At 43.0% G+C, this 16,854-nt stretch overlaps 2 protein-coding genes across 14 annotated transcripts in view; one reads left to right on the forward strand and one right to left on the reverse strand.

Moving 5' to 3' along the window:
- Positions 1 to 2,590: 2,590 nt before the first annotated feature.
- Positions 2,591 to 12,186, reverse strand: ATP5PF (ATP synthase peripheral stalk subunit F6). 3 transcript variants are annotated; one of them, XM_072806635.1, is made up of 4 exons: positions 11,494 to 12,186; positions 7,551 to 7,721; positions 3,321 to 3,445; positions 2,591 to 2,773 (listed from the first exon to the last, which is right to left on the reverse strand). In XM_072806635.1, exons 2-4 carry the CDS (start codon positions 7,712 to 7,714, stop codon positions 2,736 to 2,738), a joined length of 327 nt encoding a protein of 108 aa, XP_072662736.1. In that variant the 5' UTR covers positions 7,715 to 7,721; positions 11,494 to 12,186; the 3' UTR covers positions 2,591 to 2,735. The 3 variants fall into 3 exon arrangements, with proteins under 3 accessions (XP_072662736.1, XP_072662735.1, XP_072662737.1); XM_072806634.1 differs by having other exon boundaries at positions 11,361 to 11,542; XM_072806636.1 differs by lacking the exon at positions 11,494 to 12,186 and adding an exon at positions 9,266 to 9,317.
- GABPA (GA binding protein transcription factor subunit alpha) overlaps positions 11,115 to 16,854 on the forward strand; it is a 36,209-nt gene continuing 30,469 nt past the window's right edge. Inside the window, exons 1-3 of one of the 11 annotated variants that reach the window (XM_072806624.1) lie at positions 11,904 to 12,092; positions 13,071 to 13,183; positions 13,786 to 13,953. The gene's annotated coding sequence lies outside the window, so the exon portion shown is untranslated. Of the gene's footprint in view, positions 11,576 to 11,888; positions 12,093 to 12,517; positions 12,770 to 13,070; positions 13,184 to 13,785; positions 13,954 to 16,854 lie in introns of those variants that run through there. The other 10 variants (XM_072806620.1, XM_072806622.1, XM_072806623.1 and 7 more) reach the window with 10 other exon arrangements.

Genomic DNA, 16,854 nt, shown 5'->3' on the forward strand with positions numbered 1-16,854 from the left:
GGAACAGAGGGGAGTTGGAAAGAGATGGAGTTGGAGTGGACTTTCCATTTGGGATAATCTGTACAATGGGAAGACCTCTTAGCCCACTGATTGCCCCCAAGAACTTACACATGCAGCACCTAACCAGAGAGCCTAGCATTTACAGGACTGCTACAGCAAGGGCAGCCAAGAACTAGTAATAGCCAAAACCAAAAAATCCTACACTAAATGGATTTAAATAAATAAAAATTGCCTGAAACAGAAGCCCTCTTCGGTTATTATTATTATTATTATTAAAGGTAACACTAGATAAGTAACAGACATTATGTCTCTTTCCAGTTCTCTGTACCCTTCTTCAACTCATTTCCTCTTCTTATAAGGATGCTCGTCAGATTGGATTCAGGCCCACCCTAAAGGCCTAATTTTAACTTAATCCTCTTTAAAAGTCCTATCTGAAGGGGACAAAAATCAGAGAGGAAGACAAACCATGAGAGACTCTTAACTCTGGGAAACAAACTGAGGGTTGCTGGTGGTGGAATAGGGTAGGGGGGAAGGGGTAACTGGGTGTGATGTGATGAGCACTGCGTGTTATACCCAACTGATGAATTATTGAACACTACACCTGAAACGAATGCTGTACTCTATGTTGGCAAATTGAATTAAAAAAAAAAAAAAAGAAAAAGAAAAAATGTCCTATCTCCAAATACAAGATTGTAAGGTTCTGGGGGTTAGGATTTCAACAAGTGAATTTTAAGCGGAACAGAATTCAACCGGTAACACCAGGCATGGGAGAAAAAAGCTATTTTTAACACTAAAACCTAGAAGGTTGAGGTCATTTCCAAGGATAAGGAGTGCACTGGCCGACTGATAGTGGCAGGTAAAGGCCAGGGTTGTAGTCGGGGCAGCCTCACCAGGAAGAAGGGGCTCTGAGAAAGATGAGGACCTTAACATCCATGACTCAAGGCACCACCGTAGATGTCAGCTAGAGAAGACAGTCAAAAGTGAGCAATATATGGCCTAGAATGTAGGGCATGGGAGTAGAGTGCTTAATGCAGTATTCTTACAGTCACAAATAGAATCCTTACGTTTATGTAATGAATGACTAGATTGGGAAGTTCTAGCAAACTCCAAAGAGTTGCAAGACAGATTTTAAACAAGTGTATGAGAAAGTCGGTGTGAAATTATAAAAGGTAAAATTCAACTAAACCAAGTGGGGGAAGTGAGGGAACAAGAAGGGAGGTGAAGCGTGTACGGAAAAGGGTCAGGACCTTCTCTAGACTGGGAGTTGCAAGCTAAACCAGGTAGCTCACCTGCCACAGGTGGGTGTTGTTTCAGGGGAGGATAGAGATAGGATCTGAGCAACCAGACTTCCTCAATTACCTTTAAATAATGCCATAATCAAACATCAAATTGTTTCAATGTCTACAGTTATTTAAATAAAAGTAGTTCAAATGAATATCATTGCTTAGCATCATTGGAAGAAACAGGACTTACTACTCCTTTACCCTCTCCAATTCCAATTCTGCACACCTTACTAGTTTAGTCACACCTGTATTATTAGGAAGTGTTTACAGGTCTTTTGGAAAAGGTATTCCTTTATAACTTTTTAAAAATTTTATTTACTTATTTGAGAGCGAGCAAGCGAGAGAGGGAATGAGCAGGGGAGAGGGAGAAGCAGACTCCCACTGAGCAGGGAGCCCAGTGTTGGACTTGATTCCAGGACTCGATCATGACCTGAGCCGAAGGCTGATGCTTAACCCACTGAGTCAACCAGGTGCCCCGGGAAAGGTATTCCCAAGCAGGTTTGGCTTTGGTTAGAATTGCACACCACAGTAACAATCTATTTCTCTTTTGAAGTGAGCTAAACTCATAAAGAAGGTTGTTAAAGGACTTCATTAAAAAAAAAAAAAAAGAAAACCTTTAAGAGTTTAAGATCCAATATTTATTGACACAAATCAGAGATTATCAGACATGAAAAGGCACAGCTAGTTTCCTTCTTAAAAATAATTTCCTTAAGAGCCATCTACTGGAACTGAAATTTTGACGTGTCTATTATGCCACCTATCTGTTCCGTGTTTGTTGTTGGATCTTCCATCACTGAGGCAAAACACCACTATACAGCTTATTCTTTCAAAGGAGATTCCTTTGTAGAACCCCCATTTGCTCTCAGCTTTCCTTTCTCTACCTGGGGAGCACAGTAATAGACTGATCAGAAACTGCTAGGGAAGAGAGGGGACCTGGGCTCTTAGGGTGTAAGCAGCTAACATTTGAGGAGATGACAGTTGAGATACAATGGATGTTCCTGTGTAGGTTTAAACCTAACTTGAGTTTCCTGGAAAAGCCATGATAAAATATTTATAAGTTATTTCTTCATATTTTGGGAGCAGATATAACACCCCTCTGCAGCAAGCATTCCTTAGGTCAGGGTGGCTCCGCTCAGGCAGTAAGTCTCCTCTAAAGGGTAGTCCTGCACACTGAGAACAGTCTGGTGGGTTATGGGCAAGTTGTAGCCAATTTATGCAAGGTCTCCACCTGATTCATTATAACCAAATGGGAGGATTTAAAATTGGTGCTGAGACACAGAATTCAATACACTCAACTGTACACCCAATATCACCAAATAATTTATTTGGAACCAGAATTAAAAGAACATTTGACAGTTCTCTGGACATTTGACAGTTGTGAAACATGTTTATTCTGATCCAGTTGTACAACTAATCTAGGACAAATTGCCAAATAAATTTTACATTATTTCTTCAGGACTGGGGTTTGTCCAAGACTTCAAATTTGGGATCTAAGAAAAGGAAGAAAAAAGGTTCAAGCTTAGTCATAGTGAAATAAAATGCATTATCTAGAAGGCTTCAATATTTAACTCATCTAGTAATTTTTTTTCTTTAGTGAATATCTACTGTTTTTCAACACCTACATGGGAATATAACAATTGCTAAAGATTTATTCAGCACTCACTATAAACCAGGCTCTTTATTAACTGATTTCACATATGTCATTTAATTACAATAACCATTAAGAAGATATAACTCTCTCCAATGTCAGATGAAAAACAGTCACCATTACCTATTCCAAGATCACATACCTCATAGGTGATCTTGTCAAGATCCAAGATCAGAGAGTTTGATTTCAGATCCCCACCATTTAACCTCTTATGTGATCTCCCATGCCAACGGCAATCATTTATTTATATCAGAGCCTCACACGCAAACATCATTGCCCTAATAAATTTACATGTGATTGTCATTTAATCCTCTGAAGAATTCAATTGTAAAGTATAAATATGCTCAACTTAATCTCCTACAAGAATGAATCCATGATTAGACACTTACCTTCAAATTTGAAGTCAGGGAACGTATTCATGTCTGCTTTACCATACATTTGCTTAAGCTTAAAAAGCTCCTTCTCCAGGTCTTGCTGGTACTCTGGGCCAGTATCAACAGGTCCTCCAGATGTCCTGTTGTATAAATAAGCCAGGTAAAAACTCACGCACCAATTTATAAAACCAAAATTACTTTTCAGCATCAAGTTTCAATAGATCTTTCAAAAGTATTCACATGGGAAAAATATTCTTTATGAAAAAAGTATTTGAATTTCAATTCAAACTTTTATTATGATGAGGTTCCACATAAAAGGGGCAACTTCAAATGAACTTCTAACTTTCAAGATTTGTAGTATCAAGGATGTTTATTAAGTCAGAATCTCTTGAGGTCTAAGTTGCGGTAAGATAAAATGGCTAAGTCCACGGCTCTTGGAGTCAATCACTGCTTCTGTTTGAATGTGTGCTCTACAATTTATTAAAACTGCTAAACCACAGCAAGGCATGAAGCACTCTAAACTTTAGTTTTCACATCTAAAACTGAAGGTCCTACCTAACGATGGCATTATAAGAATTACAGAGAAAATGCACATGTACCACTAAACATAGTGACTGGCACATAGTGAAGTGACACAGTGATGTGTTACTTATTTCTATTACCGAATTTAAATCAGCCACCACTAAATGGCTTCTAAAAGGTCTTTTAGTAACTTTAAGTCTCTTATAATACAGGTCTACCAAAGAAGCAAATATTTCCTATCCTCAGAAATTTGCTATTTAGAAAAAAAAATGTCTAGAAACATTTATGCTATAAGTTATTGATAAGCTTGAAAGACATGGTTCACCAAACAGCTACTCAAGCTGAGGAGAGCGCACTTTTGCTGAGTTAACTGGGAAAAATTTCATTTTAAAAAGGTGGCATTTGAGACACATCATGCATTTGGGTCAGATTTTAATTTCCTACATTCTAAGACTGAGAAAGCAAAGATATGGAGGGAGGTAATAAAGAACTGGCTTATGTGGAGAAGAACAAGACATCTATCTAGATGGAAAAGCCAGCAGGACCCAGGTCATGGGAGACCTAGAGTGTTAAGTCTGGGAGTTTGTATTGTATTTGCTAAGCAATAAAGTGACAAAACTAGAATTTGGGAAGATAAATATAGCATTATGGACCAGCAGTGGGGCCAATTAGATGTAATTAATTCTTTGCATAAATTCTGTGTTTGTCATGTCACTGTCCACCTACCAATGAGCAATAAACAAACTTTATAAGTGAGAATTCCATTAAATGGGTAATAATATTTTCACATATGCCTATTAAAAGCATAGGGCTTTATATATGTTACAGAATTTCCACAAAAAAAAGAGACAGCTCTACTTTAAGAACTTATTAATGATGTTGATTGTCATGGACCCAATTTTCTTCTAGATCAGCACATGGAATAGAACCTTCTGTAATGACAGACATGCTCTACATCTATGCTGTCTCATTAGGTAGCTACTAGCAAAATCTGGCTAGTGAGCCCCAGAAATGTGACTAAGGGACTGAGGAATTGAATTTTTATTTATACTTAGCTATAATTAATTAATTTCAATAGTCACATGTGGATAATGGCCAATGAAATAAGACAGTACAGGCCAAGATAGAACCTTCCACCAGATACCTTAATGATGGTCTTCCAGCTCTGGGAGCCACAGGTCTCAGGAACTGCTTTGAGAGGATCTAGCCAGTCTCACTACTATACTGGTTACTGATAGATGATGGCTGTTATAACTGTAATGTGTACTCTTATTAAAAAGAGGCCAGGTATTACCTATAACCTCAGGTATAGGATATACCTGACTATGTCTCCCAGCCCATCCTATTACATCCCCAGGATCTAGCATGGTGACCAGGACAAAGTAGACACTCAAAGGATACTTGTTTATTGCACTTAAAAAATACTATGCATGCTAATTTATTGAATCACTTAATTTTTACAACATCTTTTGAAATACTGCTATTATCATACCCATTTTACATATGAATAAGGTACAGAGGTTAAATAACCTGCCCAAGGTCATAGTGCTGGCGTCAAAGCAGCACTCCAGGCTAGAATTCATGTGCAGAACATTTTTCCACACAGTTTGCACAAATAAATGAACTCTTTAGACTAAGAGTTTAATCTTAAAGCTTTAGATTAAACCAGCCAGGGATCACCTCAGGGGCGCCTGGCTGGCTCAGTGGGTAGAGCGTGCAATTCTGAGTTCGAGCCCCACATTGGGCATAAAGCTTACTTTGAAAAAAAAAAAAAAAAATAGAGTACACCTCTGGATTAATTTATTGGATAAAGTACGAACAGCATCAACACTAAGATACTACAAAACCTCTGGACAGGAAACACTCAAATCCCCCAACCAGTGCTGCACATGTCACTAAACTGTATGATTTTAGACAAACTGTAAACTTTTAGCCTTGCTTTTCTCATATAAAAAATGGAGATAAGATCTGTAAGATTGTTGGCAGAATTTTATAACAATGTCTTCATTTTAATCCCTTTGTTCTCTTCCTCCTTAGTTCTGACAAGGACAAAAACTTTTGTCAGTTGCTCAGACTCAAAGTCTCAGAGTTCTTTAATTGTTCCCTCTCCTCTGCCTCTCCATCAGATAACCAAGATCAGTTCTCAGTCTCTCAATGCCTTGACTATCACTTATATATTCCCACTGCTATAAAGCCAAGATCCTTATCAACCAGTGCTTGGATTATTACATTTTCCATCATGTCTGTCTTCCTTTTCTGCACATTCCAATTTTTCTAATACTCTGTGATTAAAATTATCATCCTAATAGAGTAATATTAATCTTGTTCCGCTCCACCATACTGCTTAAAAACCTTTAATTCATTATAAATGCCTATCGTATAATCAAAGCCTCATAATCCCCTCATTTCAACCCCATTCCTATTGCTACTGCTCCTTACACTCCTCGTATATATCCAACTTCCTGGGAAACGGCATTACACAATTTCCCAAAGATACTTTGTGGTTTCTAGTTTTCATGCCTTAGCTCACTTCATTCTTTCTTCCTAAAAGATATCGTCCTCCCACTCCCATTTATCTGTCCAACCTTCACACCGGTTGTTCATAACCTGGGGGAGACCCCTAGATGTAGATATCTACCAATGGCTTTCCATGGGTTTGAGGAACCTTTCAAGCTATAAGCTTGAAAATCATGTGAGTAAATTATTCACCTTTTTTAAACTGAGGATGATCCAGAGCTATCCATATTCTCAAAATGGATAAAGGACTAAACAGTGCCTTCAAAGCCACGACAAAACAATCACTCTTACAAGCTGCCTTTGCCTCTTCCAAAATGCCTCCAGCTAGAAACGAGCATTCTTTCCTGTGAACTCCCCAACATTAACTATGTCACTACCTTAGCATCTAACCCGTTTTACCTTATATACTACTTTATACGTGCCTACATGCTTTCTACCCTTATCAGATTTCAAGATTATGGAAATGCAATATGGCTTCTTTCTGTGGCCCAACACGGTTTAATAGCCCAGTGCTTTGAACATGCTAGACAGCTAAATAAAACAGAACACTGAACTGACGTATGTCACTTTTCCTAAAATTTGGGGGTTGAATTTGATGGCTAAGGTCATCACTCATCTCCAAAACGGTGTGGTTCTATAATCATCCTGGATTTGCTTTATGCCATTTCAGAGTCTTTTGTCTTCTGATATTCCTAGAAATATATAACTATGGAAATAGCAGTAAAGAAAAAAATGCTGTGTTCATACATTACTCCCAAATCATGATGTAATAGAAAGGTCACTAAATTGAGAATTAGAATATTTTGATAATATATTTTTCCTCCAATTAGTTTTATGACCTGAGGCTAATTAATGTCTAAGGGACTTAGTTTTCTCAAATATAGTTGCTAAATGATTTCAAGATCCCATGTACTTCTAAGAATTGACTCTAGTTTATAATAAATGACATTATAATAATGATATATCTAAAATGACAATAGATTTAACAGAATTCTCCCTTGGAACCCATAAAAGGAAAAAAAAAATGGAACTTAAAAGAAGAATCAAGATCTTTACATTCTTTTAGAGCATCTAATGAACCTGTATGTCAGGGATCACCTCAGTGAAGATCTTAGACACTCTCAAACACCAATTTTTTCCCCCAATCTCAAAATTTAATACTTTGGATATTTATATTTACACCATGATTGATTATCTACCACTTACTGGCGTTTAGTTCTATATTCTCTAATCTTGTCCACGAAGAGTTTCTGTACAGGATCAAGTTCCTTGTTAAATGCCACTGCTGTAACACCAATGTTTCTCCTCAAATGGACTGAGACTGCAGATCGAATGAGAGAGGAGAACCTGAAGAGCCTCTGAAGAATCATGGTGATTCTGTTACCGAAAACAAGCACCAGCATGTTAATATACTTTAAAACATATAACTGCCAAATATCTCTAAATATTTCATATAGTGGGGCTTTAACTCCACTAATTGCTACAAAACTCAACCATAAAAGAACCAGCCCAACAGAGCCCACCAACGAAAGAGAAAAATCAAGCAGTACAACCTAATCAATAAAAGAGTGGAAAAAAAAAAAAAAAAAAGGACTTAAAGACTTCCAAGTCCTTACTTTCAGAAACTAAAGTACAGTGATCTTCTAACTAACACATTTCAGTGGATAAAACAGGTGATTTCAGCTATCAGATGCAAAAAAAAAAAAAAGAAAAAATTACAAAAATACATGGAAACAAGAATTCCCAAAAGAAGTAATAGACAAGGAAGCCGGGATCCCTGGGTGGCGCAGCGGTTTGGCGCCTGCCTTTGGCCCAGGTCGCGATCCTGGAGACCCGGGATCGAATCCCACATCGGGCTCCCGGTGCATGGAGCCTGCTTCTCCCTCTGCCTGTGTCTCTGCCTCTCTCTCTCTCTCTCTCTCTGTGACTATCATAAATAAATAAAAATAAAAAAAAAAATTTAGACAAGGAAGCCATAAATAATTAGAAGAAATTTCCCTCAGATTAAGAAAGGTGGCCTCTGTCAAACAGGGTTTATTCAACCCTATGTTGGAATGGAGATAAAAGATTCACACCTCAGTATAGCTTGGTAAAATTTCTGAACATTAAAGTGAAAACCTGGCACGCTAACATGACTCCCACAGTGTCCCAAAACTACCTATTAATAACAATAACCATTGTCATCCTAACACTGGACTGCTATTAAGTGCTCAAAGTGTGGTCTGTGGACCAACAGTAGTATACAAATTCTTACTGGTCTATAGTAATACAATTGAAATAAGGACTTAGAAACTTTTATAGCAATTTGACAGAGTAATATATATTTCTTGAATAATAAGTCAGTCTGTATTTTGTGTGTCTTCCCTGTACCATCTTTCACCTAATTTTTCCAGTACCTCATTTTCATTGTATTCTTCCAAAGTCGCTGCAAAGGTTGGGGGGTAAAAATGGTCCTCTACCACTAAGAGTTTAAGAAGCACTAAGTTAGAAGACTGTAGGGTAGTAACGCAGTGGTTCCTGAGTAGGGGTGACAGTACCCCCCAAGAGATAGCTGACATTTTTGGTTGTTGTGGCTTGGGTGTGACTGGCCAGGGATGTTGCTAAACAACCCTTAACAATCACAAACAGCCTCCCCATGAAAAAGAATTCTCTGGTCCAAAACGTCAATAGTGCTAAGGTTGAGAAGCCCTGGAATGGCACATGAAGATCACCAAAAGAAGAGAACAAACCAAGGGCTGATGGAGGGAGGTGGGGCATGGGCTAGATGGGTGATGGGGATTAAGGAGGGCACTTGTTAATGATGAACATGGTGTTATATGTAAATGATGAATCGCTGAATTCTATTCCTGAAACCGGTATTGCACTATATGTTCGCTAACTAGGACTTAAATAAAAATTTGGGGGAAAAAAAGGAAACCTACCAAAAGAACTCCCATAATAAACAAAATACTCTTCACCTGCCAGGATGAAAGCACACTCTGAAAAAAATTAAAGAATTCACCGTATGTCACTTTTACACTCTATCAGAGAAAAAGACTCGAGAAGACTCGAAGCAAACAACAAATAATCTACTTATTATGATTCCCATTTTACATACACAGAAAATAAGGCTTAGAAATGAAGTATGTGGCCGAAGGGTGCACTGTAGAATCTGACCAGACACGCAGACCCATTTTAAAAATAGTGCAACTCAAGGTGTATCTTCCCTTCTGGCAACTTAAGGACGTGCTGAACACTCAGCAAGAAGGCCACCAAACATTTGTTCAGCCCGGAATACTCTGCAAAGTACTTCCATACATGTTCTCTCCGTGTACCGCTAGGGTAATACTGTTAAGAATTAGAGGACAGTGTTCGTATCCCTCCTTTATAGATAATAAAACTAAGTCTAAAGAAAGCTATTTACACTGCCTATATATTCCCAGTTAATTTGCGCCGACTGTGGCAAAAATTGTGTTGTTTCTACTACGTAAAACCCATTTTCATTTTCTATCATCTAAGTTTTTTTTTTTTTTTTTTTTAAGGATTTTTATTTATTTGTTCATGAGAGACATAGAGAGAGAGAGAGGCAGAGACACAGGCAGAGGGAGAAGCAGGCTCCATGCAGGGAGCCCGATGCGGGACTCGATCCTGGACTTCCAGGATCCCGCCCTGGGCTGAAGGCAGGCACTAAACCGCTGAGCCACCAGGGCTGCCCTGTTTTTTGTTTTTAAAGTAAGCTCTACACCCAACACGGGGGCTTGATCACCACCGGGAATAAAGAGTTGCGGGCTCCACGGACGGAGCCGCCCAGCGCCCCTCTATCACCCTCTTTTAAGTATTCAAGATTCCCAAATCACAACTCTAACTTTCATCTTCTTCCTGAACCCCAAGCCCACACATTCCACAGGCCTCTTCCCTTCAGAGGTCCTATGGGGCCCTCAAGCTCAACCTGTCTAGAAAAATAATGAGCGCGCGATCTCACTATTTTTACTGGGCGTGAAATACCGGGTCCGATAGATTCTCTATTCGGGCGCTATGGGGTGCCGCGGGAACCGGTGACAGGTGACAGGATGGGACACAGGCTGGGGGAGGCAGCGGCAGGAAGGCGGAGACGCACACAGGGAAGAGGGGCTGGGCTGGCCACGGGTTAGTCCCTCCCCCGCCTCTTCCGCGCACACCCCTAAGGTCCACCCACAACCCGCCTAACCGACCCGCTCTCTTTCTCCCTCCTGGCAACCTTGTTTGGTCCCGCCTGCGACCTCTGGCCTCACCCCTACTCAAGCACCCCCTTCGCCCCCAGTCGGCATCTCGTTTCTTGGGGTTGAGACGGACGACCGTGCTGGACAGGGGGCGTGCAAAGCAAAGCCGCCTGACCACGTTTTAGCACTATCCGTATTTTTTTTTTTAAAGATTGTATTTATTTATTCATGAGAGACACGCAGAGAGAGAGAGAGAGAGGCAGAGACACAGGCCGAGGGAGGAGCAGGCTCCCTGCAGGATCACGCCCCGGGGCAAAGGCAGGCGCTGAGCCGCCGAGCCGCCCGGGGATCCCCACTATCAGTCTTTGCAGGCGGGGTGCAAACTGTTAAAGATCACCATCACCATCAGCCGCCTCCCTCTTACGGGGCACGTTCTGCTTTCAACAGTGGGGCAGACGGTCCCGCGCGCCCCAAGGCAGGCCCGGGCTGCAGACCTGCCCTGAGGGAATGACCTTGGGCGGCCGCAGCGGGGCCGCGGGCCCAGGCCCCCCTCCCTCCCTCCCTCCCTCCCTCCCTCCCTGCCCCCCGGGCCGCCCCGCTTCGCCCTCAGAGCAGGGAACCCCGGGCCTGAACACGGAGTCAGCCGCACACTTCACGGCCCAAACGCGGCGAGGTCAACAGCGACCCCGGGCCGGGCGGTGAAGGTGCCCGGGGCACAGGGCTGCTCCCGTCTCCGGACGGACGGCGGCACCGGACAGCCCAGGCCGCGGCAAGAAACCCAGAATCCGAGTCCCGAGAGGCCAAGCCGGTCGAGCCACCCCCCCCCCCCCCCAGTCACCTTGCACTCCGCGCCGAGCCGCCGGAGTCTCCACGGCCGCCACCGTTCTACTTCCGGCCCTGGCTCCGCCCCCACCCGCCTACCCGCCATCGCTATGCATTATGGGCCGCCGTTTCAGTCGGTCGACACTCACCGGACAGGAAACGTCTCGGAGGCGGTCTGCGACCGGACGGCTCTAGGTGAGACAGAAGCCAAACAGGAGGAGGAAGTGGAGGGTAAGTGCTTCCGGGTCCCTCGGCGAAGCCTCCGCCATCTTTCCTTCGCCTAATTTGACCTGCTGTCTTTTACCTCCTGGAAGCCTTCTTTTGCACGCATGCGCACTTTGATCGGCCTGTTCCCTAGTTAAAAATCCTCCCAGACCCAACTCAGCATCCTGTTCTTTGGGGTTGTTGAGGCTTTAGGAATTAGTATGCCCCGAAAGTGAGAGTGTAAAACAAAGCGGAGTGGGGGCGTTGGGCTCTCTTGTGCCTCGCGAGCCTCCGTTGCCTCAGGCGTTCGCTTCGCGCAACCTGCTGGGAGTTGTAGTCCCGGACCCGGGGGTGCCTGGGAGGCGGGAGGGGGGTTGGAGTTTCTCAGCGCCGATTCCGCGGGAAGGGCCCAGGGGCCTCACACTTCGGGTCGCGGGAGCCGCGGGTCTCACTCAGGGAGACGCTGCGCGTGGAGCCCGCGCCCCTGCTGTTCTCAGCCGGCTCTGGAGCGCGGGTGGGGGCGACGGGGCGGATTCCGGAGCGGGTGAGTGCGGCCGCGGGGGTGGAAGGGAGCGCGGGCCCGCGCGGGCCGGCCTCGTTCCGGGGCCTCCTCACCCGCAGCGGCCCCCCCGCGGCCGCCTCTGTGTTTTGTTTCCGCTGGTCCCCGGCGCTGTGACTCCCATTTCCGTTCGTGGAGACTTGAGGGAGCCGGGTGGGGAGGGGCGGGGGAGGCCGTGCGGGGAGCGGAGGGGAGGGGCGCGCGGCGCGGGCCCCTGGGAAGCCGCGCGCCCCCGGGCCGGGCCGCCCGAGGCGCTCTCGGCTGCCGCCCGGCCTGCCCCGGCCGTCGCCGCGGTGGGGCCGGAGCCTGGCGCCGCCGGGGTGTCCGAGGGAGGTGCCGAGCCGGTGTCCTCGCCAGCTCAGCTCAGCGCTGCGCCCTCCCCTCCCCTCCCCTCCCCTCCTCCCCTCCCCGCCGGCGGCCTTTCTAGAACTGCCCCACAGTTGCACCGAGGCCGCTGGCGGACGCACAGGGTGCGGGTGCGGAGCTCCCTTAGGCACGTCTAAGAAGGGGAGGGAGGACGACGGGTTGGCGCAGCTCGCCAGCGTCTTTGGCACTCTGCGTCCTGGAAGAGAAGCCGTTTGTGCGTGTTGGCAGTGCGCTTGGGGACCCTGGTTTGTGTGGGTTCCCAGCCGGGAGAACGGTGCCTGGCACTGCCTCGCGAGGTGATGAGTAGCGATTCGGGAGGAGTGTCCGCTTCCTAAAGAGTTTCCACTGGCAAATTCCACCGGCAGCGAAGCCGGGTCTGACGCGTGGGAGGAGCTGAGCTTTAGAAAGGTCCCCCGGGAGCCGAGGGAGCCGAGGGCCGGGCAGCGATGACAGTCCTGGGAGCTGTGTTGTCTCGAGCCTAAGAAGAAATGAGGCGACTCTCCAGGAGCCACTTTAGGGAAATGACCTGGCCCTCTTGGGGTCTTGATCTGGGTTTTCCGAGCTTTATTTATTTATTTATTTATTTTCTTTTTAAAGACATACTCTGACACTAGGTGGGCTTAAGGCAGTTTCACCTGGACTGCCGATGTACGTGCCATAAAGGATAGAGGCGTGGAGTAGCAAGATAAGGAGTTAGATGTTTAATTGAGGTGAGTTATGGCACCATGGGGAGGCTGAATACTAAATTAAAGCTGTCGAGTCTAGTCTCTCTCCAACTTCCAAGTCTACTAGATTCCTGGAAAACAAATCACACAGTAAAAACCCTCCAACAGTCGGCGGTGAGGGAGGTGGTCGCCAAGTGTTTTACCCTTTCTCACCCTGGCTTTACCTGTTGGCTTTATTTAAAAAAAAATCAAAAACGCTTTTTCATTTCTTCCAGTATTTAAAAGTATTTGTTAGCTTGGGGAAAATGCGTCGTCGGTCCTCCGGGTACTCCTGTACTATGCTACTTACATTTATGTATTCTTTATTTTCCTTCAGTGGGCAAAATGGCCCTAACATCTGTAAACTAATAATGCACCGCAATGAAGAAATGCAGTCCTCACATTTATCTGTGGCTCCAAAAGAGAATGTTATCAACATAACTCTTTTAAAGAAAACTAGCCTTTCTAGGAATTTTTAGTTAATTTGTATCTATTTTGAGAAGTGTTCTGAACCCCAGGCTAGATCTCATCTAGGAGAAACCAGGGCATCCGGTGGCAGTCCTTAGGTGAAGAGGCTCCAAGTAATGTTCTCTTCTCCATTTTCTTAGGAATTGACATAGAATTCTGGAGAATTGGTTCCAGAAAAAGAGCTAAGACTCGTTCAAGCGCTGGTATCAAAGATTTGAATAATTTCCCAAACCTCTCCACTGCTTCTCTAGATTTAGAGGAAGAGAAAAGGAGATCAATGAGTAACGTGATTCCCCCCCACCCCCCAAGTATGTAAGGCTCATTTTTTTTTTTACTTTATTTGGTACTTTGTGGGCAACTAATCTGTAACTTTTTCGTAAGATCACAGGATATCTTTTCAACAACTCCCTGTTTTAATGCTTGTGTTTAAGTCGATCTACCATTATCCCTGCTAAGAAGCCTTTAGGGCTGTTTCTCAGCTTCTGGTTACTTTTTCATTTCTATTTTTCCATAATTCCCAGAAATTGCACTTGCTTTCTGTTTTTCTTTTTCTTTTCTTTTTTTTTTTTAAATTGACTATGAGGGGGCACATGGCTGGCTTAGTAGAGCATGCAACTCTTGATCTGAGGGTCATGAGTTCAAGCCCCAGGTTGAGTGTGGAGCTTATTTAATTAAAAAAATAATTAAGATAAAAGTAGATAATAATTTTAAAAAATAATAAGTAATGAAGATAAGAGTAGATGATGAGTGTAAGCCCTAAAAATAAAACTGAAGTGATTTTTTTTAAAGATTTATTAATTTACTTTAGAGAGAGACAGTGAGGATTGGGGAGGAACAGAGGGAGGAGAGAGAATCCACAGGCTGACACCCCTCTCAGCTAGATCCCGCTGTGGGACTTGATCCCAGGACCCTGAGATCATGACCTGATCCGAAACCAAGAGCCAGCTACCCAACCAATTGAGCCATCCCAGTGCCCCATAAGTGATCTTTTTAAGTGTTCTGCTATAAACCTTACTCTGTTTCTCACTTTTTCTAATACAGATCGGTTTTTATGATTGTGTGTGTATACATTATTTTATTTCTACCTTCTAATAAAGTTTTCTAGCATGTGGTGCTTTCTTAACCATGGATACCCTTATTGGCTTCAACTTCCACCTATCACCAACAAAACTGTCCTGAACATCCTATTATCAGTGTGAGAATGCCTAATGCTTATCTAAGGAGAGTATTGCTGGGTCATAAATACAAGCATACTTGAACAAATGCTGCTAGATTATTCTCCAAAATAGCTACACCTGTCCATACCTCATCACTAGCAGCAGAGGATTTTTACATTCTCACATCCCTACTAACATTCTGGTAGTCAGATTTCTAATTTTTGCCTTGTACACACCAACACACACGGTGTACAGAGTTCTTTGTTTTAAATTGCATTTTGGGGGATGATGTGAATTTGAGCATTTCTTCGTATCCTTAGCTGTTTTGCTTTGCTTTCATGTGAATTTCCTTTTCCTATGCTTTATTTTTCTAATTTGTCCTTTTTTTGAGGTTATCAACTTATAGTAGGAACTCTTTGTCTACATTCCAATTATTAGTCCCTGTTATTTTTGAATATTGGAAATATATTTTCCCCACTCTGTAGCCTGTCTATTGAACAGAAATCTTAATTTTTATGTAATGAAACCCATCAGTATTTGTCCTTATGGTTTATATGTTTGGAATTTTAAGAAATCTTTTTCTGTCCTTAGACTGCAAAAAAATCTCCACCATTTTCTTTTATTAGCTTTATAGTTTTACTTTATGTTTAAGCCTTGAAGGCATCTGGAGCCAATTTTATCTGATGTATAATAGTCCTTACAGCTTTTATCTTTTCAACACATATTAATGGAATGGCTATTAAGGATGAGGCACCATTCCAAGTACTTTGTATACATCTATAAACAAATATCCTTGCTCTTGTGGAGCTTAAGTTGTCCTGTAAGTAGGTCCCTACTGGGTCATTACTTGTTTTGCTATAGTGCTCGGAATGAAATCCACCATTTTATGTATAGCATCAATTAAAGGATAGGTTTTACTGGGGAAAGGGAAGACTTAATTAGTCCACAGTCAACAAGAAAAGTCCTTAATCCTTTCATCATCCTGAACAAAAGTCGGCTGGGGCCTAGGCAGTCTGCTGGATGTGCATGTTGTGTATCAACTCACATGGAGAACCCCATCCCCCTATTGTTCTTCCTTTTTATAGGGCAGGTGTGAGAGCAATGTTGATAAGGGGCGGGGGGGGGGGGATCAGACTAGCCTAGATTTTATTAGCCTAGATTTCAGTGCCAGATATTTAGAGACTAAATTGTCAGAAAACCCGCTTCTCAACTGCTGGAGATGGTGGGACCTAAGGAGAGTTATAGCCCTTCTAAAGTGGGAAAGAAGATAGTTTTCTAGTACTACTGTGTGACAAATTACATTTAGTGGCTTAAATAAACTATCAATTAATTATATATAGTTCTGGAAATCAAGTCTGAAATGGATCTTTCTGGGATGAAATCAGATGTTAACAGAACTGTGGTTCTTCTAAAGGTTCTAGGGGAGAATTTGTTTCATTTTTCAGCTTTTAGAGGCTTTTTGTGTTTTTGGCTTGTGACTCCTTCCCTCTGTCTTCCAAACCAGTCACAGCAGACCAGTTGTGTTTTTCTTGCTTTGAATCACTTTGGATCTCCACAGATTCCCTCTTTCATTTTTAAGGACTCTTGTGATTTTGTTAGATCCAATTAGGTAATCCTGGATAATCTGTATTTTAAGATGAACTGGTAATCCTAACTCCCCTTTGCCACGTAACTTCGCATATTCACAGGCTTTGGGTTCTTGTGTCTTCCAGAGACTTTGGTTCTTGAGAAATTGAGACCCGGCAGAGCTCCTCCTATTTTGGGAAGCTGGCAAAGTCCCTAATCTAGACTAATTTAAGTTCCTGAAGTCACTCTTGAGCAATTTTGGTCTTTGTGCTTTGATGATAATAAAATGGAGAAAGAGAATACAGAAATTATTGATAAAGTATGTTAAATGGACAGGTGCTGTGGACAAGAAGATAGAATAAAAGGGTAAAGAGGAGGCTAGTTACAGAATTAAATGGGGTGGTAAGGGTATACCTCATTGGGGAAAGGAGATTTGAGCAGACATCAAAGAGGTGAGGTATGTAGCCAGGAGGACAGCTGGCGGGA

The sequence above is a fragment of the Canis lupus genome, chromosome 30, assembly GCF_048164855.1.
Source record: "Canis lupus baileyi chromosome 30, mCanLup2.hap1, whole genome shotgun sequence".
Taxonomy (NCBI): Eukaryota; Metazoa; Chordata; class Mammalia; order Carnivora; family Canidae; genus Canis; species Canis lupus.

Coding starts and splice junctions, on each gene's coding strand:
- ATP5PF (XM_072806635.1), bottom strand. CDS start 7,714: ATGATTCTTCAGAGGCTCTTCAGGTTCTCCTCTCTCATTCGATCTGCA. Junction 3,446..7,550: donor GAATATAGAACTAAACGCCA/GTAAGTGGTAGA, acceptor TTTATACAACAG/GACATCTGGAGGACCTGTTG. Junction 2,774..3,320: donor CCCTGACTTCAAATTTGAAG/GTAAGTGTCTAA, acceptor TCCTTTTCTTAG/ATCCCAAATTTGAAGTCTTG.